This window comes from Aulonocara sp. 'chitande type north' Nkhata Bay, linkage group LG5 (genome assembly GCF_057382095.1).
Source record: "Aulonocara sp. 'chitande type north' Nkhata Bay isolate Kocher_YH1m ecotype deep benthic linkage group LG5, A_spYH_male_GT1.1, whole genome shotgun sequence".
Taxonomy (NCBI): Eukaryota; Metazoa; Chordata; class Actinopteri; order Cichliformes; family Cichlidae; genus Aulonocara; species Aulonocara sp. 'chitande type north' Nkhata Bay.
The window spans coordinates 46,791,196-46,814,187 of NC_141348.1; the positions used below are offsets into that span (position 1 = coordinate 46,791,196).

General features: G+C 41.6%; 1 protein-coding gene across 2 annotated transcripts in view; it reads left to right on the forward strand.

Annotated features, from left to right (window-relative positions):
• Positions 1 to 22,992, forward strand: part of LOC147331514 (kinesin heavy chain-like) — a 74,957-nt gene that overhangs the window by 26,630 nt on the left and 25,335 nt on the right. For both annotated transcript variants that reach the window (XM_086293909.1, XM_086293910.1), the window contains exons 6-15: positions 1,473 to 1,528; positions 2,072 to 2,159; positions 2,342 to 2,466; positions 3,779 to 3,883; positions 6,642 to 6,790; positions 9,287 to 9,435; positions 13,808 to 14,034; positions 16,745 to 16,813; positions 17,912 to 18,118; positions 22,092 to 22,238. In XM_086293909.1, the coding sequence (XP_086150035.1) occupies positions 1,473 to 1,528; positions 2,072 to 2,159; positions 2,342 to 2,466; positions 3,779 to 3,883; positions 6,642 to 6,790; positions 9,287 to 9,435; positions 13,808 to 14,034; positions 16,745 to 16,813; positions 17,912 to 18,118; positions 22,092 to 22,238 (1,322 nt within the window). The remainder of the gene's footprint in view (positions 1 to 1,472; positions 1,529 to 2,071; positions 2,160 to 2,341; positions 2,467 to 3,778; positions 3,884 to 6,641; positions 6,791 to 9,286; positions 9,436 to 13,807; positions 14,035 to 16,744; positions 16,814 to 17,911; positions 18,119 to 22,091; positions 22,239 to 22,992) is intronic.

Sequence of the window (22,992 nt, forward strand, 5' to 3'; positions counted from 1 at the left end):
ACTCAGTTTAACTGAGTGAGGGTCCACTGAGTGCTTATAGCACAAAGTGACCCTAGATCTCCTAACAGAGGTCAGCTAAAATCCTGTTAGCTGAACAGTGGACCGTATTAAAAATGTCTTGGGGAGTGAGGAGAGTTGTACCCGTGATTTCTCCTGATGTTTTAACTACATAAAAATGTTGAGGTTTACACTTACAGTCTTAGGTTTCAAAACCAGCTGATAATGCTACAACATAAGATGGACTTTGCAGTACTAATGCTGCAAACACTAAATGGCAATGGCAAATGGCCTGCATTTGTATAGCGCTTTTCTAGTCCATAGGACCCCAAAGCGCTTTACACTACATTCAGTCATTCACCCATTCACACACACATTCACACACTGGCGATAGCAAGCTACATTGTAGCCACAGCTGCCCTGGGGCGCACTAAAAACTTGGATTCTGTGGAGAACATGAAGACGCTGATGGATTCTCACACAAACACACGTTGGTGCTGTTTGAGTTGACACTTTTATAAATATAAGCTGTGAAGCTATCGAGGAAAAGAAGTGTGCTTTTAAATTATTCCGCTCTTGTGAAAGGAACATTTATTATCACGCCCTCCCCTCCGCGCTTTTCATGGCCTTTTAATTTAAAAAAGCGTAAAATTAAACTGATCTGTGAAGTTAAATTGAAAAAGTAAACAACCTCACTGGCTTCCTTTATATCTTCGCTTTGTTCTATTTTCTGTATACACCCAGAGTCAACTCAGCATTTCGGCTCATAGTCTTATCACCCATATACAACCCGTGTAAAATGATGGAGAGGCCAGGATAGAGGGGTGTGATTACATCTTTAATGGAGCCAGAGACAGTGGTGAAAGCCTCCATCTGTATGCAGGGGAGTCCACAGTGCCTGTGGAACATTTAGGCTCTGAACAAAAAGAGTCAACAACAAGCCAGATGAATGGAGGCAGGAGAATAACAACCTATGGGGGGAAATGGCTGTAGGATGAAACCACACAAGCACACATTAACAGTCTCAAGGGAGAAAACGGCCTCCACAATCTGGTGAAATTTAATTACCGACATGATAAGACTTTCAAATGTGCAGTGACTAATGCAGGAATTTGGGCCAGTAAGTGCCCTTGCCAAAAATTGGTATTTTGTTCATTGACACTATCAGAGGCACGTGCTTAACCTCTCACTTTGACTTTATACAAAAAATAAGGCTTCAGTTCTTTTGAAAATATTCATAGCCAGGCCCTCGAGTATTTTTTCACGCTGCACACAGTGGATAGAGGCTGACTCACAAATATGAAGGGAACATAGTCAGGTCTCATTATAGTTGTGCTGAAAGGAAGAACACTTCCATGCAGATGCTTATTTGCACAAACACACACATGGGCAAACATTTACACTCATGAACACACACGCTCAATCCTCTAGGTAATAAAAAAAATGACATCTTCCATTTTTTTCTCCTAACACAGTGACAAAGACGAATCTGTCAGTGCACGAAGACAAACACAGAGTTCCTTATGTGAAGGTGAGTCACCTACAGACGCGATTCAGTTTGCATTTTTCTCTATTATAAAGATGCTGTTTTTGTTGTTTATGAGTATAAGAATAGATCAGCGTGAGAAGATTGACATGTCTGAGACTGACAGCCAGTAGCTTGCTAGTTTTCTCAGTTCTGGCTTAATAAAATGATAAGAAAATAAAGTTATCTGCACACCTAGGGCTCTATAATGCATCATCACACCTAACTTTACTGTGTTTGTGGAAATGACTGCGCTCTGGTTGATCTCGCTCAAAACCTGGAGGCTGTCAACATGGCAAACCCTCAAAAAAAGAGGGAAAAACAGACAAATAGAATTTTTATGTAGGTACAGAGGAACAACACTGACTCTTTCTACTGTTTCCTGACATGATTGAGAGTGTTATCGATGTTCTCATCTAAGCTGTCTTAGTCCAAGTTAAAGAAACCACAATTATTAATTCTGGCTCTGCACTCATGATGATCTGTTGTATGTTTAGCTAATATTTGTGCATATTACTGAACGTATATTTGATTTCCTGCTTCACTAAGGGCTGCACTGAGCGCTTTGTCACAAGTCCCGAGGAGGTGATGGATGTGATAGATGAGGGGAAGGCCAACCGTCACGTTGCTGTCACCAGTGAGTCACACTGTTGATCTTCCTGATGTTGTGACACTCACTCCGTCAGACACTTTATGTCAGACTTTTTTTCCCCCTTCAAAGTTTCAAGATTAATGTGCAAAGGGGAGAAATGCATGGCGAGGTATGAAGTGAAGACTTGAACTTGAACTAAATTGAGTGAACTTTTGTTTGTTCTTTAGACATGAATGAGCATAGTTCCCGCAGTCACAGCATCTTCCTGATTAACATCAAACAAGAAAACGTGGAGACTGAGCAGAAGCTGAGTGGGAAGTTATATCTGGTTGACCTAGCTGGCAGTGAGAAGGTAGGAAGAATGGGGATTTTTCTTTCAAAAACATTAAAAGGAGGGATATAAACTCCAGACGTTTGCTGTTGACAGGGGTTTGAAACACTGGGGGCTTTGAAATGGTGTTTTCAGACATCAAAGAAGCAGATAAACAATGCATTAAAGCAACTAAACCTGAATCTTTATTGCTTTGGATTGCTCTGATTTTTAAAAATTCCACTTTATAAAAAAATTCAGAGGCCGAGAGCTGATTCCTAATCTGTAGGGTTGTTTCAGTCTGTCGCAGATGCATTATCAGGGTTACTGTTTATTCTGAAAAATAACAAGTGCTAAATGGAGCTTTCAGACAAGATAAACATCAAACTGATGGGAACCAAAGAACAACAAATTCATTCCACTTTTAAAGGTCTTCTAGGTGAAATCTGAGTCAGCTCAGCCCCATCACACCATCTATAAAACAATCTATCACTGGGACATAGTTCAAACGCTGGAAAGCAAATAGAAAATACATTAGAGGCACCGCTAAACCTGGCCCTTGGCTCCTTGTGTTGATAGTATTGGTAGAAAACTTAGAGCGTTAGATTGCAGTAGAGTCTGGATAGATGTTGATGTCTGTGGTTTGTAGCTGATAAGTGCTGATAGTGCATCTGTAAGTTGTCTTGGTCCTCCCTGGGGCTCAATAAGTAAAAGGTTCTACTCCAGCAGCTTTTTAGGCTTTGGTACAAAACGTTATTGACTGGGCTGAACAGGAGCCTGACGTATGGTCCACAGAAGGCTTTGATAGGACGACTTGCTCTCCTCTGTAATTAAGCTCCTCATTATTTTGCCGTAAATAATTGCATCCCATGGCGATTATGACAGAATAACGTGTGCCTTTCCTTTCAAAGTGTGGAAATCGTCTGGGCTTGTCAGTGTTCCTGTCTGTTAGCAATTAGCTGTGCATGCACAAATTCTTCATTCTGATGCTGTGGAAGTGCTTTTTATTGCAGTTTTATTGCAAGACAGATTTCTAATAATTATTTCTGTGTATTTCTTTAAAATAACAGTTACATTTAAACAAATTTACTCATATTTGATTTTTTTTATTATTGCAAATTTGATTTTCTACAGTTTGTGGAGCTGCATGCTGCCATTTGACATTTTTGCCATGCAAAATGTCAATTATTGCAACAATTCACTGAAGCAAATTAACTGAAAATGCACAGAGTGAACCCTCTCACTGCTAAATTACACCACAGTGTCAGTGCCACCAGGAAAATAAACATAATTTCCCTGCTGATAATGTTCTTTACGGACTAATTCCTCCTGTCTGCGGGTGTATGTGTGTCAGGTCAGTAAGACAGGCGCCGAGGGAGCGGTGCTGGATGAGGCTAAGAACATCAACAAGTCTCTGTCGGCCCTGGGGAACGTCATCTCAGCGCTGGCTGAAGGAACGGTACGGTGGAGATTTGTTCCGAGGTCTATCATTAGCTTCATGTTGTTTAAACATTTTTTCCCCCAAACCTGGGTTCAGGCTGCAGTGAATTAGCTGAAAGTATTAGATTAAAACAACCTAAATTTCACAAATTAGGTAATTAGTTTAGTAGCTAGTCAAGGCCAAATTACACACTACAATAAATCTGCTGTGTGTATCTGAAGATAGCTCTACAGGGTGGGCCATTTATATGGATACACCGTAATAACATGGGAATGGTTGGTGATATTAAAGTCCTGTTTGTGGCACATTAGTATATGTGAGGGGGCAAACTCCTCAAGATGGGTGGTGACCATGGTGGCCATTTAGAAGTCGGCCATCTTGGATACAACTTTTGTTTTTTCAATAGGAAGATGGGCCATGTGACACATCAAACTTATTGGTAATGTCACAAGAAAAACAATGGTGTGCTTGGTTTCAACGTAACTTTATTCTTTCATGAGTTATTTACAAGTTTGCCTTTGTTCACAGCCATTGACATGTCGAAGAGGTTAACACGTGAGGAGCAGATCGAAATTGTGTTGATATCTGGTGAACGCAGTAACCGGGTCATTGCAGCAGATTTCAATGCAAGACACCCTACGAGACCACCCATCTCCCATGCCGCAGTTAGCAAACTGCTTGCTAAGTTTCGTGAAACTGGTTCAGTGTTGGATTTGCCAAAATGTGGACGCAAGAAAACTGTCACTAATGAAGAAACATCAGTGGCTGTCCTAGCTTCATTCAGCAACACAGCGTAGCACTCGCCGCATGTCCCTGGAGAGTGGCATTAGTCGAACATCCCTTCGGCGGATATTAGCTACTCACAAATGGCACCCTTACAAACTCCAGCTACTGCAGCATCTCAGCGAGGATGACCCAGATCGGCATACAGAATTTGCAGAATGGGCAAAACAAAAATTGGAACAGGACCCTCAGTTCACGCAGAAGATTTTGTTCAGTGATGAGGCAAACTTTTATGTGAATGGTGAAGTTAACAAACAAAATAACAGCTATTGGTCTGACACTAACCCACATTGGATGGATCCCTTCAAGACTGTTGGAACAACAAAAGCGATGGTTTGGTGTGGTATATGGGGCACAACGATAGTGGGTCCATTCTTCATCAAAGGAAACCTCAAAGCCACTGAATATTTGAAATTGCTACATGATGATGTGTTTCCTCTTTATGAAGCTGGCACATTCCCTAAGTTTTTCCAGCAAGATGGTGCACCACCACATTATGGGTGCCAGGTCCGAGCATTCCTAGATGAACAGTTTCCTGGAAAGTGGATTGGTCGTCGTGGGCCAGTTGAATGGCCCCCAAGGTCTCCCGATCTGACCCCCTTAGACTTTTATCTTTGGGGTCATCTGAAGCTAATTGTCTATGGTGTGAAGATACGAGATGTGCAGCACCTGAAACTACGGATACTGGAGCCTGTGCTGGCATTTCTCCTGCGGTGTTGCTATCAGTGTGTGAAGAGTGGGAGAAGAGGGTTGCATTGACAATCCAACACAATGGGCAGCACACTGAACACATTTTATAAGTGGTCAGAAACTTGTAAATAACTCATGAAAGAATAAAGTTACGTTGAAACCAAGCACACCATTGTTTTTCTTGTGACATTACCAATAAGTTTGATGTGTCACATGGCCCTCTTCCTATTGAAAAAACAAAAGTTGTAGCCAAGATGGCCGACTTCTAAATGGCCACCATGGTCACCGCCCATCTTGAGGAGTTTGCCCCTCACATATACTAATGTGCCACAAACAGGACTTTAATATCACCAACCATTCCCATGTTATTATGGTGTATCCATATAAATGGCCCACCCTGTACATCCAATATAAAGGAATAGCACGCTTTGACATTTTAGGAAAAGCATTAGTTAGATTAGCAGTTTTGTATTCATACTGCAAATACTATCAGCATCTGGCTAGCTAAGCTTGAGATTAAAACTAGGAACAAGCTGATATGGCTATGTCCAAATGGGTCATAAGCACAAGTTTTAGCGAAACCTATGTATTTATTATTATTGTGTCACTGCCACATTCTACTTTTTAAAGTACTCCCAAACCCCAGCTGTGTAACATGTGAGATGCAGTTACACTGAAGTATTTGCCGCTGGAAATCACAGCAGTGCACCTTGAATGAAATCCACACTGTTGTCTTGCAGCTGGGTTGGATGAATGCTTGTAGAAACATGCTAGCTTGTTAGCAGATATCCGTCCCTCCTCACCCATAATTCCCACCGCTGCTACAGCTGGTAATACAATCCAGTCTACCCACTCCTTTAAAGCTCTGTCGTTATAATTAAAAAAACTCCCCGTCTTGTGTTATTATACGCCTCTGAAGGCTTTAAAGAAACAAGCTGAAAAGGCTTAGGGAACTCTTGGTAAACTTAAAGGAAAGGCTCTCAGGCTGTAAATGCCTCAGAAATCTGTTAGAAATGCTGCTGCTATTCAGTCTTCTGAGCAAGGACAAAGTCTTTTTGAAAACATTTCAAGTGTTAAAAAGGTTATACTGTCAATTATCTACCAGAGAGAGAGAGAAATCACCTTTTCCTTTGTTTTCTCCCGATGCAAACAACACATATTTTTAGTTTTTCAAAGACAGACGTCACGTCTGTCTTGCAGCAATTCAGTATTTCCTTCAGCTTTTCAATCCTCTCGTTTGTCTTTTTCACTGCCCGTTGCTATCTTTAATCCTCTTTCTTCGCTTCTTTTTATCTCTTTGTAGAAATCCCATGTGCCATACCGTGACAGTAAAATGACTCGCATCCTACAGGACTCGCTGGGCGGGAACTGCCGCACCACCATGTTTATCTGTTGCTCTCCCTCTAGCTACAACGATACAGAGACCAAATCCACCTTGATGTTTGGCCAACGGTAACGTTCTTCCATGCTAAGTAGCCATGAACGTCTGCGCTGCGAAACACAGCACACATTTGCGTCTCTCTCAGCTGCAGTCGCGGGGATGTTTTTGCTGAAATGTGCTCACCTCAGATATGCTGTTCACATATTACTTCCTCTAACTTTTCCTTTGACGAAGTTGCTTTAGAAGCAGGCTATTTTTTTGTAGTTTGGGTCTTGTTTGTTCAAAATCTGTTTTACCCCACTCTTCAGATAGGTAAGCTGCATTCATGGAGTCTGATTTGGTTTGCTTGCCAGATTTCCTCTCTTTACTTGCTGTCGACTTAAAAAAAAAACCACAGATTGAAAAGAAAGATCCTGAAAAGGCTTTTTTGTGGACATCCAGCCTTTCCCCCCTACCAATGAATTGAGACTGACATTGGAGTGTTGGTTGAAATAAATAATGTATTACAGAGTAAAGGCAGTTAGAGAATTCACAATGGATGTTTGAATGTAAAGATTTGGTCTCTTTTCTCTTTTGTCAGAAGCACTAGCTGTACAGTGCCAACAATGATCTATTTTAAAGATTAATAGAATGTATAAGAAATACTGTAAAACGACATTAAATACATCTGCCCTGTAGAATTCAGCATATTTTCTCAGAAAAGCCTTTGAATGGACATAAAAGTCAACAGTATTAGGTCTGCAATCCTAGCTTAAGCTCATTATTGTTGTTATTGTTTCATTCATTATTAAAAGTATAGGTTTTATGGGTGGACTGTGTATTTATGCAGAGCATAAATAAGTCATGACCACTTTGTTCAGCATTCAGAACATATGCCACCTGATGTTTGATTTTCAGCATTTCCCTATCCAAACAACATGTTATCTATATTCTGATGTGATGAGACTCTGGATAACACCGTTTGTCTGACTAATGTCAGGGAATAATTGAATACAGACAGTGTTTTCTCACTGAAGTGTGAAATGAAGGGAAAGCCACTGAGTGCTGCAGGTGTTTCAGTGTAACTGTTTCAGCTGTAAAAACCACATATTTTTGTTGTATGGCACTGTGCAAAAGTCTTGAACCACCCTCTCGTTTCTTCATATTTTCCTTCCAAGGAGCCAGACTTTCAGCATTTTTGTAAAAGTGATCTTGAACAATAGTTCTCTGGGTTTTCTGAAGGTCTTTCAAAGTTTTTCTTGGACATTGCCTATTTTTTAATCCAGTCCTTGAACTCGGTCATTTTCAGGGGAATGTTTTTTTAAGGGTTTTCCTTTTTTTTTTTTTTCAAGTGAAGTAAAAAAAGGAAATAGTAGGTCAAAAAAACCACCTACAGCAGATGACCTGTATCCAAAAGTAATGTCCTCAAGAAATGGGGAGGAAAAAAACTAGCAAAGATCTGACACAGGGCCTGAGAGAAGCATCTGGCCCTTCAGTTGATCTGTCCACTCTTCACCAAAACCTCATCAAAATAGTGTTAGTGTAAGGGCAGCTGTCATTTCTAAGGAAAGGAAACAGGGGGAAGAGGCTGATGTATGCCAAATTACAAAGAGCTGGACTAAAAACCAGTGGCAACAGGTCTAAAGGAGTGTTTTTTATGTATGTCAGTATTTCCAGTGGAGTGAGGTACAACAGTGAGTATCTACAGACATCTGTAAACACTCTGTCATGTGTTGGAGGTTAATTTCAGCGAGTGGTGTAGAGGATCTTACCGGTATTGATTAAATTATGAATGCAGAAAAGTGCCATCAGATTTTGATCCACCATGCAGTGCCACCTGGAATGCATCTGATTAGCAGCACCTTCATTTTTCAGCATGGCAATGATTCCAAACACACTGCCAGTGCAGTACAAGTATACCTGTGGAAAACTATCAGTCATGGACTGGCCTCCCCAGAGCCCGGACCTCAACATTACTGAAGCAATGTGGGATCATCTCGGCAGAGAATGGAACAAAAAGCAGAAACATCCAAAGTAGAGCTTTGGGATGTCCTTCAAAAAGCCCGGAGAACTATTTCTGAAGACTACTTGAAGGAATTACGAGAGCTGCCTCGAAGACGTCAAAGCAAATACTGACCTTCAAGTTCATTAATTAAACAAACATAATTGTTTGTTTGCAGTGATTATGTTTCAGTCACTACAAAAACAAAATCTAAAGCAAGACTTTTTTGTGAATTATTTATCCTCCCATAAATACTCTACCTTATATGATAAGTGCTGTATATTTGATGTGAATATGCTTCAGGGGGGTTGATACATTTTTATATTTTAAATTCCTTCCTCTTCATCATATCCCTTTTAACCAAAGTTGGAAGAAACCCAATTTGCATACCAGTTAATGAGATGGAAACATATTTTCATCAAGCAGCTGCGACTGGAAACTGTTTTGACAGTTTCTCTGTTCTCTTCTGTTGTCTTGCACTTTCCTTTTTCCTCTCTCTCTTATCTATATATTTCCCTCTTACCCTCCCCTCATACGGTTTCCTTTCCTTTCTGTCTTCCCTCCCTCACTGTATCCCTCCAATTAGAGCCAAGACCATTAGGAATACTGTATCGGTGAACCTGGAGCTCACAGCAGAGCAGTGGAAGAAGAAGTATGAAAAGGAGAAGGAAAAGAACAGGTCAATGAAGGAAACTATTCAAAGACTCGAGGCAGAGCTGAATTGCTGGAGGAACGGTAATACTTGCACTGATATAAAAAACACTTAACATCATCTTCCCCCAAGAGACGGTAAAAATAGTTGCCTGTGCATTTTGAGTTTATCAGTGAGAACCATGAAATGCATATATTTTCAACTGCGCTAATGCCAGGGACTGTGTGGGGATGTTTGCTGGTTGAGCCTCTTTGTTTGAGACTAGTGAACGGATTGCACTGAACATGTTCATGGTCTCAAGAGAATTAATTACTTTCCCACTAATATCAGTTGCAGTTTGTGTTTAGTTCTAATTAGCAAATGTTAGTATTATAAAAGGTGAAAATAGGATGGTAGAAATGTAATAAAACATGCAAAGTGCCAGCGCGGTGAGCATTTAGCTCAAAGCATCACAGAACTGCAAGCGTGGCTGCAGACGTCTTAAATTACTCCTATAAAAGAAACAAAAAGAGTGAAAATTGAGTGCTGGTTTAAGCAAATGATTGTAGATCTTGATCTTTAATCTTTTTTTTTAAAGATTAACTGCCTGCCATACAGTAAAAAGAACGATGGTGTTAAAAGATGAAAAGCTTGTGCTCGAGAGAGATGATACTCCGGCTCAGAAAACACTACTTTTCTGAAAAGTAGAGCCACTGCAGTGCATGTCCTTATCCCAGTCCCTTTTCATGCATGGAGGAGTATTCACTGACAGGAATGAAAATTTCACCAGCCCGCAGGCTTTATTTTGCAGTCTACGCAAGTGCAGATTTAACCTCATTTGATATCATCTGAATACCTGCCAGGGCAGATATGGGACAAGGGGAGCCAAACAAACGTGCTGGACTTGTGCCCAAAACGCTTAAAAATCCCTCCTTGGTTATTTTTATTCCATATTATTCAGAATTTTACACTTTGCATAATTGGATTCCCCCTGCACTGTATTGAAGGCAAGACATGATTCAGGCCTTATGATTTATGAAACCTTATGCATTAGTAATCTTCACAGAAGCGAGAGCTAATCACATCTACAGAAAAGTCATAACTTACACTGGTCTTCTCACATGTCACGCACTCACTCATAACTGTTTCAGTTTGCAGACAAAAAAACACAAGTATACGAAGCATCGTAGGCACACGCTTTTCCTGTTAATTACACTTGCACATGCGTCTCTTTTGTTAGACGAGGTCTTTTCAAATGTCAGCGCTCTCAGTGCTAGCGATCGGTTGACATTCAACTTGTGTAATGAATCTTTTCCGATGTTTTTCTCCTAAAGATCATTCCCTCGGAGCCTGACCTGAATTTTAAAAATGTTGCAACAAGGATTTATCGATCACCTCTTAGTGAAAATAATTTCTTTCATTCCTTCACCCCATTCTCCTTCACACACATAATCTTTTCCTCGACTGTCTTCCAGTCTCCCACGCAATTCAGTGCTTTTAATTTCCTAATTAATCATTTTGACAACATCGTCGCGCTCACTCCCCCCTCACTGCCCCCCATGTTGTTACCCACCTCAGGGCAGGAGCTCCTTGAGAAAGATGCTATTGACCTCCATCTTGTCCCGCATGCCCACAGACAGGAACGCTTGTCTCACACAATAAATTTCATTCAATTGCAGAGCAGGAACTCCTGTGGTGTGCAGTAGAGAGACACACACATGCAGGTCTTTGTCACATTTAATTTTGTGGCTACTTTTATTGATTAGTACACCGTCAAGTCAACAGGTGGAGCTCAAAGTGTCAGCTGGGTACATTGTGAGATTACTTTGAGCATATTAGAGTTAGAATCACTCCAGTTCTTTATTTAATCACTCCTCTACTTTAGAGCTACCTATCGTGCTTTTAATTAGTCAGATGAGTGCTGTAGTGAAGCCTTGCAGAGGCAGACGTAGTTAGCTTCTGAAATCAGTCAGCAGTAACAAAGTCTCTTCTTTCAACTGCATCAAGATGTTTACACATACATGTCGGAGAAAAGTGGTCACTGCAACACAGAATCTGCAATCTAGTTCAAAAGGAACTCATTCTTTCTTAATTTATGTCTGTTTTTTAACCCTAAAAAATACAAGCACTGGACACTTTACTAGGTACACCCCTCCCCTTTTGCCTTGAGATGACTTAATTATTCATTGCATAGATTCTACAAGTTGCTCGAATCATTCATCAAAGGTTTTGGTCCATATTGACATGACGTCGTCACACACTTGGTGCAGGTTTGGCAGCTGCACATACATGATGTGAATCTCTCGTTCCACTACCTCTTAAAGGTGCTCTGTCGGATCGAGATCTGGCAAATGTGGAGGTCAATTGAGCATAGTGAACTCATTGTGATGTCCAAGAAGTCAGTTTGTGACACGGTACATTATTCTGCTGGAAGCATCCATCAGATGATCGATGCACCGTGGTCATAAAGGGTCAGCAACAATACTCAGGTAGGCTCTGAATGATGCTCAATTTGTAGTAGGCGAAAAATATCCGACCATATCACCACGACCAGCCTGAACTGTTGATACAAGACAGGATGGATTCATGCCTTCATGTTGTTTCCACCATTTCTGACCCTACCGTCTATCACGCTCGTCGGACTGCCAATGTTTTTCCAATCTTCTACTTAAGCCTGTGTAAACTGTAACCTCGGTTTCCTGCAGTGGTGTGGTCTTCTGCTGCTGTAGCTCATCTGCTTCGAGGTTCAAATGCTCTTCTGCATAGTCTGGGATGCATGGGTGCATTTCCACATAGAGAACCTCTGCTTTCTTATTTTTCAGACCATCCAATGTGGGATGGAAAAATGCACTCTGAAAACACCCAGATTAGCCTGTTTGGCACCGACAACTCTACGCTGAGATGCTGCTGTGTGATTGGCTGACTGAAAAACTGTGACAAAAAGCAGTTAAACAGGTGTACCTAACAAAGTGGACAGTGATTGTAATCACTGGACATACTTTACAGCTTTTCTGTCTTTCCATATAAAGTAAACTGTGTTCAGTAATTCATTATGTGACAGGATCATATCTAATAACATAAGAATCCCACTATTTGTTAAATGAACAGACTGAAGTCTTTCACCTAACCTTCTGCTCTCACTGTTTATAAAGACATGTCATAAACCTCTTAATACTTCCAATGGAGGGCACTAGGCTTGCAGGCAGACATTTTACCGTCCCCTCCACGAGGTGTAGAGTTTGCGTAATTATTTCTCTCACAAGCCAACTGACACTTTGATAATATGTCTGTTGTGTATATATTGTATTTTGCACTGCTGTTCAATCAGAGTACCGTAAATGTCGGGCTATAAGCCGCTACTTTTTGCACAAGCTTTGAACCCTGCGGCTTTTAGTCAGGTGCGGCTTTTCTATGGATTGTCCGTGATTTTTGTCATATCGTAAGACGATTTGTTTTGTGTGTTCCGCTGTTGTACGGCACTACGTTGCCTGGCGGAAGGATCGGGGTTCAAGAGTGGTATGTTAGTCACATGTCCGTCCGCCAGGCAACGTAGTGCCGTACGAAGTAGCGCGAAAAACAAACTTCAAAGTAGCGCTACGCGTTCAGCGGGAGTCGTGGATGATGAGCGGCGATAAACTTGCAAGTTATGCCCAAAAAGCAAGTTATGCCCAACTCCACCGGTGGATTCTGACAGCGTGGAAAAGTGTGAAAACATCCACGATCACCAACGGATTTTGAAGGGCTGGACTGCTGCATGATGGAGAGGAGGACACCGCCACGGCCCTTCAGAGGGTGTTCGACTCTGACACTGACAACGAGGATTTCTTTGGTTTTGAAAGTGACAACGAAGGAGAGAAGAAGAGTGGATGACGAAGCCATCCTGAGCCTGTTTGTATCCGACACTGGAGAAGAGGACTTTGGTGGTTTTAGTGCGTAGGAAGAAGAGAAAGATGGTGAATGACTGACTTTTCTTCTTGTTACAGCCGTGTCACTGCACCTGAGCCTAAAAGGTAGTCTGAATCTATTTTTCTGGTGTGCTGTAGGTTATTGTTATGTACTACATGTGCAAATATGTACCCATAACTTGTTTTTCAAAATATTAATAAAAGTGATGTCTCCAAACAGCCATCTCTTTCCTGACAATTCCCTTTGTGCATATTCTCTTACATATGATAAGTCAACATTGAAACACCTGCGGCTTTTGGTCAGGTGCGGCTAATGTATGTACAAAACAGGATTTTCCCCTGATTTTAGCTTGTGCGGCTAATATTTAGGTGCGCTTTGTAGTCCGGGAAATACGGTATATGGTAAAGAACACTCATTTTTGGCACACTGCATTGTGCTTAGGGGCACTTACTAAACTAAGGATTAACCTTCTAATCACATTTTATGCATTAATCCTTACAGTAGGATTTGCAGGAGAGATAAGAGCAGCACATTTTCAAAACCTGAGAAAAAATCTTCCCTTGTGTATAGGTGAGGATGCTGCTGTGCCGGGGCAGCTGTGTGAAGGATCTGAGGATGCCCCCCTGGTTCTTCCAGAATCTGAGGAGTCAGTTCTTGACGTATGCAGCCCCTGCACTCCTTGCACCCCCTGCACCCCCTGCTCTATTGCCTCCTCCATTGTGGTTCATATCTCTGAGGAGGAGAGGCAAAAGTACGAGGAGGAGATTCGCAAGCTCTACAAACAGCTAGACGATAAGGTAATGAACGAACAGTGCACGAGGATGGTTTGTGCACGGACGTAGAGCTCCTCACACACCACGGCTGCGTTTTCTGTAATGTTATGCACACATTAATTCAAAGACTGTGTCATGCATACATTATTTATGTTAATGAGTTCAGGATCATACACATAGTAGTGAGTAATGTAGCAAACACAGAGGAAGTAGTAACTCTGAAAAGTGTTAAAGCTTTAAATTATTTAAGACTTCTGCGTACACACGCGGTTTTATAATGTGTCATTTTACTTTTTCATTACTAGATTTTTCCTTTAAATATGCAGAAGCATATACTGACATGTTTTCCTGTACATGCCCTGCTGTGTGAATGCACACACTGCCCTGTGTATTCATGTATCCCTGGGGATGCATATATTTTATTTTGTCTCTGCTGATGTGGTACAGTTATAACAGACCTGATGCATGATATTCTATATGTTAAATGTATTCGTGGATACAAATGTATACATAGCAGATACCTGGGATTTTTCTTTTATTGCACTCAGTCGCGGTGTACCTCGTATGTCCCATCATCTCGCATGGCGTGTGCGAGCTGCTGCAGATCACTATGTGACATATATATATTATTGTTTTTCTCTGGTAGCACTGACCCCGCAGCTTCTGTAGAGCCAAGCATTAAAAATCCTCCTCCTCTTCTTATGACCCCGGCTCTTTAACCTTTTGGTTTTTTGGTGTTATAGTTTTGCATTATTGATCTGAGTATTTTTGAGTGTTTAGTTTGTGTTATAACTTAGTGTTAGGTCTCATTTCCTGTTTTATTTTGATAGTTGCTTGCCTCTAGTGTATTGTGTTTAGTTTTACTTCTCTTTCTGTCTTTAACTATTGTCACCTGCACCTGCTGTGTCCACTTTCCTAATTGCCCAAAAAGTGCTGTCTTACCCTGAGTCTTTGTCTCAGCATCTGTTAATGTTCTCTGCTTGTCTTCAGATAGTTTTTAGAGTTTGTTTAGTCTCCCAGTGGATTTTGTGCTTTTCATTAGCTGGAAAAAAAATCCAGCATTGTCACGGTTCGGCATGGCAAACCGTGGGAGGTGTGGGGAAGGAGGACCCAGGCGCGGTGCTCTATGTACAAACAGTGCGTTTATTTACAGTGTATGGTACAAACAACAATAAATCCCCGTGCTTTCCCTGACTCCCGTGTCGTGTCTCTCCGTGAATAGTCCGTGTCTCAGTGCTCTCCGCTCCCGTGTCTCAGCACCCCTCGTGCTGTCTGGCGCTCCACACTTCTCCTGGGGGACACAATAGACGCAGCCGTCAGGAAACATATAACCGCGGGCATACACACACTAACTCAGTTCAACTGGATGACTAACGTGGAGTCTCATGGAATGATCCCGCGTCGGTGGGAGCTCCAAGACTCTCCTAAGTAGCTCCCCCGACGAGCCCTGATCAGCGGCAGGTGTGTAGCTTCGGGTGTGGCCAGTCCCCTAGCAGGGCCACACCCACCAGGCCTGAAGGCACCTGTAAACCAGTGTACATACACACCTGCACCCATATATACACACACACACACACACACACACACACACACTCACATCTACAAGCATGGAGAAGAGCAGCAGCAACACCAAAAATACATATAATATCACCAGTCCATGACTGCCCAGGGATCCTGGGTCGCACAGACCCAGGGCCCTGACAAGCATGGTTTTGTTCGCCATCTCTGCATTTTGGTCTGCAAAGCACGATGTTTTCTTTAGATTATCAAACACCTGAAGAATCACAGATTACAGTATTAGTAGTTTCTACTGTTACCATTGGTAACATATTGGTAACATATGTAGTGTAACTAATACTGTCCTCCAGGATCTTGTTTCTGTGGCAAACAGCTTATATCTACAGTGTGTTTGTGTCTTTGTTGGACTTATTTTCTGGCTGCTAACAACAACCTGCTCAGGAGGAGAGCTCACCTCCTTGTTAGAGGGGAAGCTGTGGAGCCTCCGACCACAGTCAAACACCTTGGACTGCATATGTCCAATAACCTTACATGAACTACAAGTACTGCAGTATTATTAAGAAAGCTCATCAATGGCTGTTTGTTATGAGGAGCCTGAAGGCTGGCCTTGGAGCTTGCATATGCTCATCTGACTCATAATCTGCACATATAAGATAAAGTAATTACACGTCTGGCTTATAACCTAGATGGAGCCTTGTCTCTGATCTCTACTTTTCTTTGCAGGTGTCTGAAGGTATGCAGTGTTCTTAGAATTAAAACATGCTCATTACTTTAGCCCGTATTTTTTTCCAGTGAGACAGAAATCAGGGCTTTGGGGCATTTTTCTTATTTAATTACTTTTTTAAAAGAAGACACCTCACCACCTCTGGGAATTAGAGAGAATGAAAGTTTAAGGCACTTTGATGGTCATTTATATATGGGCACTGGTCTCACTCTGACTTTTTTTATGCTGATGAAGCCACTCTCTTTCTTTTGTCGGGTTACTGATCGATCATTTTGCCCATATAATTGCTGATGCCGTTCCCTTTTTGTCATAAATCAGGCCTTCGTTTTCTAAAATGTGCGCACAGTGGCAGATCCAGTTATGGTGAAAAAAGATGTATGGGTATCCGGTCCAACATGCAGCTGTCGTCTATTGTAAGTTTAAAGCGTATAGTTGTGAATGGAAACTGAACACATAATACGACTGTGGGTGTGTGTGTCTTTCCCACTAAAGGATGACGAGATCAACCACCAGAGCCAGATGGTGGAGAAGCTGAAGGAGCAGATGCTCGACCAGGAGGAGGTAAAGGATCTTGGTTTTATTTCCTTTCATCAGTTTGGTTAAACAGCTCACGGTGGGCTGCAGTGTCTTTGAATGTGGAAATGAAAACTGCACTGTGAATAGAAGTCAGCTGTGAGACATTTATTATCCTGCCCGTGAGATTACTGACAGAAAAAATCCTTTCAGGTGCCAAAAAGCACTTGAAGAAATTAAACTGTCATTGTTTAATTGTGAGTGTATCACTGTTGCTGTGTTCTACATGCTAGCAGTGGTTTAATCTAGAATAGAATTAAGTGGCTGAACAGCGCAGAAAAGAATCGATGAAAAGACTGAAGAATGACTGAAGCTTGTTAAGTATTCGTTTTAGAAATTGCTCCCTAACTTTTACACGGGGAACGATTGTTGTTTTTTTTGCTGACATGACTGAACACTGCTGCTGACAAATAAACATGCTCTCTAGGGATTTGATCTATAATTGTCACTTTATCACATAAATATCTGCTGCAAGTAAGTAAATCAGTACTTGTAGGAAGAACAGCAATTAAAAGACTCCATTAAAACCCAATTAAGAGACGTATTTGCAGCGTGTTTTCATAGGAGAGGCTAAACTGTTGAGGAAGAGAACCTAAAAAAGGCTTTGCGATGAAAAGGACTTAATTCATTCAATCATTTCCCAAATGGTCCTGCTGCGGGTTGAACTGACACAGTCCTAACTACCCAACCGTGGTTTGTTTATAGTAACGCAAAGTTACATTCATTTATCTAAATAAAAGCCGTATGCTGCAGTGCAAATATGCCGGCACTCCAAGCAGAGAACATCTACATTTAATGGCTTCCATTCAGTGAAATGACCCACAGTGGGCTGCAGCAGTGCAGCAAACAGCATGGTGGCACAAAAGCCATCTCTCAATCTTTAAATTATTCTTTTGTACAGTTGCTTGAATATTGTGTGACAGGGTTTGTGCAGACATTTAGCTCTTTATGCCAGAAAACAGGATAACTCTGTTAAGACCCAGCAGCTCTGCTCTGCGCTCAGCAGGGAAGTTTCACCGTTCCACTTTTAAAATAGTTTTTTCTCTATTTACAGTTTGCAATAAGTCGAATGTCTTTGCCCCTCAGCTTCTCGCATCGTCCAGAGGTGACAGTGAGAAGGTGCAGTCGGAGCTCGGCAGGCTGCAGGCCGAGAATGAATCCGCAAAGGCCGAAGTAAAAGAGGTTCTTCAGGCCCTGGAGGAGCTGGCGGTCAACTATGACCAGAAAAGCTTAGAAGTCGAGGAGAAGAGCATGCAGAACAAGCTCCTGGCTGAGGAGCTTTCAAAGAAAATGGTGGGTCTGACTTCCAGGAAGCTTTTTGAATAAATCTTTTAGCAACAAAGTTCTGTGGCTAAAATAAAGAAATAGATCATGGACAGATGTTGTGCTTTGGTGTGTTTACAAGGAAGCAAACTGCAAAAAAAAAGTAGAAAAGGAACTCTCTGTAATAAAATCATTTCTTCATTTAAGCCTCCATCTTACAATATGCTGAGCTACTGGTTCAAAATGCAATTAGTGAGATAAGTAAAATTAAAGCTGCATGTAACGAAGATAAGGAGAAAATTCTGATGAATGGTGCCACCAGTGGTCATGGTGGCAGTGCGCCCCAGGGTGGCTGTGGCTACAATGTAGCTTGCCATCACCAGTGTGTGTGAATGTGTGTGTGAATGGGTGAATGACTGGATATGTAAAGCGCTTTGGGGTCCTTAGGGACTAGTAAAGCGCTATACAAACACAGGCCATTTACCATTTACCATGAAGATAACAAAGAAAAAGTGAAGTATTGGGATTTCTTTTGTTTTCTTTCTCTTTTTTTTGCTGGTTCAATGTCGTGCACTATGACTCTCCACAGAGAGCACAGCTCTGACTTTGCTTGATTAAATGTATTTTTCACAGAAAAGACATCCAGCCTTTCTGGATCGAGACCTTCCAGTGACTGTGTTTTCAGTAGTCATGGTCTGAAAAAGTCTTGCTTTTGTGTGATGGGAGCTTTCTGTTTTTACGTTTTTTTCTCTCTTCTCACTGGTTGGATGTGGGTGGGGTTCAGCCACACATAATGTCTCATATTTCTATGAACCCGTCAGATAGGTAGGCTATTTTTTGACTCTGAGTCAAACCACACCTACACAGTCCTGCTGAAGAAGCGACATTGACTGTTAAACTGCTAATAAATATACATAAAGACAGAGAAGGAGAAACAACATTTGTAGCACATTAGCATCTCTTCATTGGATTCCTGTTAAACTGAACTACACTCTCGTACAAGGTCTTGAATAATCAGACATTTTAAAACCCTCATGGTACCATTTCACACCAGTAGATTCTCTCACTTTCAGACTGGTTTACTTGTTGTTCCAGGAGTATTTAAAAGTAGAATGTGAGGCAGACCCTTCAGATTTGTAACCAACTACCAGTTTAGATTCAGGAGTGTTGGAGACAGACTCCATCTCTACTTTTAAGATTAGGCTTCAAACTTTCCTTTTTGCTAAAGCATATAGTTAGGCCTGGATCAGGTGACCCTGGATTCTCCCTTAGTTACGCTGCAATAGGTGTAGACTGCTGGGGGATTCCCATGATGCACTGAGTGTTTTGTCGTCACTCACCATGTGCCTACACACCTCTCTGTATTTAATCTTTAGTTATTATTAATGTCTGTCTCTCCTCACCCCAACTGGGTTCTTCCTGTAAAAAAGGAAGTGTCTCCTTCCTGGTGCCAACTCTTGAGCCACGGGCGATCGTGGCTCAAGAGTTGGCAGTTTGTCTTGTAATCAGAAGGTTGCCGGTTCGAGCCCCGGCTCCGACACTCTCGGTTGTTGTGTCCTTGGGGAAGACACTTCACCCATTGCCTACTGGTGGTGGTCAGAGGGGCCGATGGTGCCAGTGTCTGTCAGTGCGCCCCAGGGCAGCTGTGGCTACAATATAGCTGCCATCACCAATGTGTGGAGGACTGAATGTAGTGTAAAGCGCTATACAAATACAGGCTATTTACCATTTACCATTCCCACTGTTGCTAAGTGCTTTGTCATAGTGGAGTCATCTGATTGTTGGAGTGTTATCTCTGTATCATTGTACGTCTTTATTTTACAATATAAACCACCTTCTGGGGACTATTGTTGTGATTTGACACTATATAAATATTTAAAATACTCTTACTCAAAGTAGCAATTTTCCCATAAATTTTGTAATGTTTACTGCCTTATTCTATATATATATCTGATTATATTTACAATTTGGATAACTGTTAAAGTATTGCAGTAACTATCAAAGCCTGGTTGCAGTATATCCCTGATGCACACAACGTTGTCTGGTAGAAGAAAACTTACAGTGATAATTTACAGGCAGGTTTTTTCAGTTACATCGAGGGCTTTGAATAATTTCTTACCATATAGATGGATGTTTATTACCTATTAAATATTCAACAATACGTGTGTCATGTGGAAGTGTGCCTCACAGTTGAAAGAAAGTGTTACAGAGAGTTGAGCAGAATGAGTCGAGGAGATGAGCGTGCAGAACAAGCTCCTGGCTGAGGAGCTTTCAAAGAAAATGGTGGGTCTGACTTCCAGGAGGCTTTTTGAATAAATCTTTTAGCAACATAAAGCACATTATTTAAATAAGCCCAGCCTCTGTATTAATTGTCCTTCTGCAGCACAAATAAAGTGAATAATAGATAAAAGTCAAGAGGAGACCACTGGCAGAGCTGGTCAGAGCTTCGTGCAGTTCCTGACTTATTCAGTGATTTAAGTGACCATATTTGACCTTCTTATTAAATCCTCTTCAATATTTCATCAGTGTGTTTCAGTCTGCTGCACGTGTCCTTCTGTCTTTTCCTGTCTATCTCAGGAGCAGAAGCTGATTGAGCATCTGACAACAGAACCACCATTTAGACTGCTAAACCTGCCTGAAGCCCTCATTTCTCCTCAATAGCCTCTATAGCCTCTCCAGTCTGCTCTGCTCTGACCTGTCTGATCCTGCACAGAGAGTGTCTGAGACTTTGACAAGATATGAAACTAAATACAAATAAGATTTCAGTGCTGGTAAATGCAGGTGGTGCTATAAGAGAAAAGAAATCCCCTCATCAAAATCTTTTGGAAATGTTTCTCAGTCTTGAACTTTTAGGCACGTCGGTCTTTCCAGTTGTTACAGTAGAAATGGGAAAAGCTCTGGGAATACTGAAGCACATTCATCATGGCCGTCATCCCCGCAGCTGCCTTCATCTTTGTTTTTAGTGGGAACTTGTCGCTTCTTCTGCAGGTGTCCGTGCCATCGCTCACCATCACTGCCATTGATCGGCTACTTTAAACACCATAATTCATCCATCTGGCCATTGAAACCCATTTCTTATCAACATGATTAAGCCCATTCATCACGTCAATGAACCAACTCTATTCATCATCCCATGTTTTACTTGTTTATATAAGAATCAGTTTCAGCTCATTATTACCTTAGTTTATCTTAAGATGACATTGTGACATGAGAAGTGACCGGGAAGACTGTAACAGAGCTTGAAGTGAATCACAGAGATGAAGATGGAAGAGCTGATTAAGGAGTATTTAAGAAGGTGACTAATGGTGCTTTGAAATGACTGATGAACTGGGGAGCAAGAACATAAAACGTGCCATGAAAAATTGCTCAAGTAGAATATTTCACTGGTGACAGATGAGCCACTCATAAAATGAAACCCCATAAACAAGTCGGTATGCTTTCAGATTTCTTCGTTGGAACAACACCTTTATGGAAAGTCTTCCTCTTCTTCATCTCCTTCTTCTTCTACCTGTTCTTTCTTGTCATCATCATCTTCTTCATCTTGTTTAGGGTCATAGGTCATTCAGTCTACTACCCAACTCTTGGTCTCACATGTGTGAGTAGGAGAAATGTCTTTAATGTTATGTTGTCAAACCTGACTGAGATCAAATGGTTTCATTGTGCTGCAGCACATTTGCCCTCCAGCCCTGGTTAGAATCTGCTTGCTGTGCAGAATGGAAAATAATAAAGTAAACTCCACCGTGTACTCTCTCAGATGTTATTGAGCGCAGATGCCATCCACTCCTCTTCATGCAGTTTATTGATTTATAATTTGGTGGCTACTATGTTATGCTCCTGCAGCCATGTGTGTTTGCAGATTCAGGGAATCTAATCACCACTTCTCAGAGTCTGCCCTACACAATTTCTGTCTTTTTTCGTATTTGCATGTACCTTCTGGAGTTTCTCGCCTTAGCACAACGGCTCTCCCTAACACCTCTTATCTGCTTGACTCCGCCCTCCGCAGGCTCATCTCATGGCTTTAGAGGCAGAGCTGTCCCGTATCCAGGAAGTGAGCAGCCACCAAAGAAAACGCATTGCTGAGATTCTTAATGGGCTCATGAGGGACCTGAGTGAATTTAGCACGATCGTTGGAAACAAGGACATCAAGTTGGTGAGTGGTACAGACGTGGATAGAGTGCATTTTTGTGATGAAAGCGACAACTGTGGTGTAGGTAAAATGAGAAAGATGATTCTCATGTCAAAGCAAGAAAATATACAGCTAAATTTAAGTATCAGTGTAGAAAAGGAACTCAGAGAAATTCAAAAGAAGACCCGAAAGCACAAACAAAAGCAGGGTTTAGTGTTGAGCTTATTTAGACTTGTCGGAGTCTAGTCAAGCGCAAAGCCTGAGGACAACATAGTCCAAAGAAAAACAACTCAAAAAGCAGCCGCAGGAAACATGAGAGAAAACGCTGGCAGTAAATTTTGGAGATGAACACAGATGGACTGATGATGGCTAACAACGAGAAAAACCAGAGTAAAAATACCCCGAACATTGTGACCACTGACAGGTGAAGTGAATAACACTGATTATCTCTTCATCATGGCACCTGTTAGTGGGTGGGATATATTAAGGAACCAGGGAACATTTTGCTTTCAGAGATGATGTGTTAAGGGGGGGGGGCTATTGTGAGGATATTAGCAAGTTGTGATGGTTAGACGACTGGGTCAGAGAGTCTCCCAAATTGCAACTCATGTGTGATGTTTCTGGTCTGCAGTGGTCAGTATCCATCAAAAGTGGTCCAAGTCGTGGGCGGCCAAGGCTTCCTGGTGCTGACCCATGTGGTCGAGTCCAACAGATGAGCTCAATTTGCTGAAAACATTAATGCTATTTATTTTTTTAAAAGTTAATGTTGATTCTGATA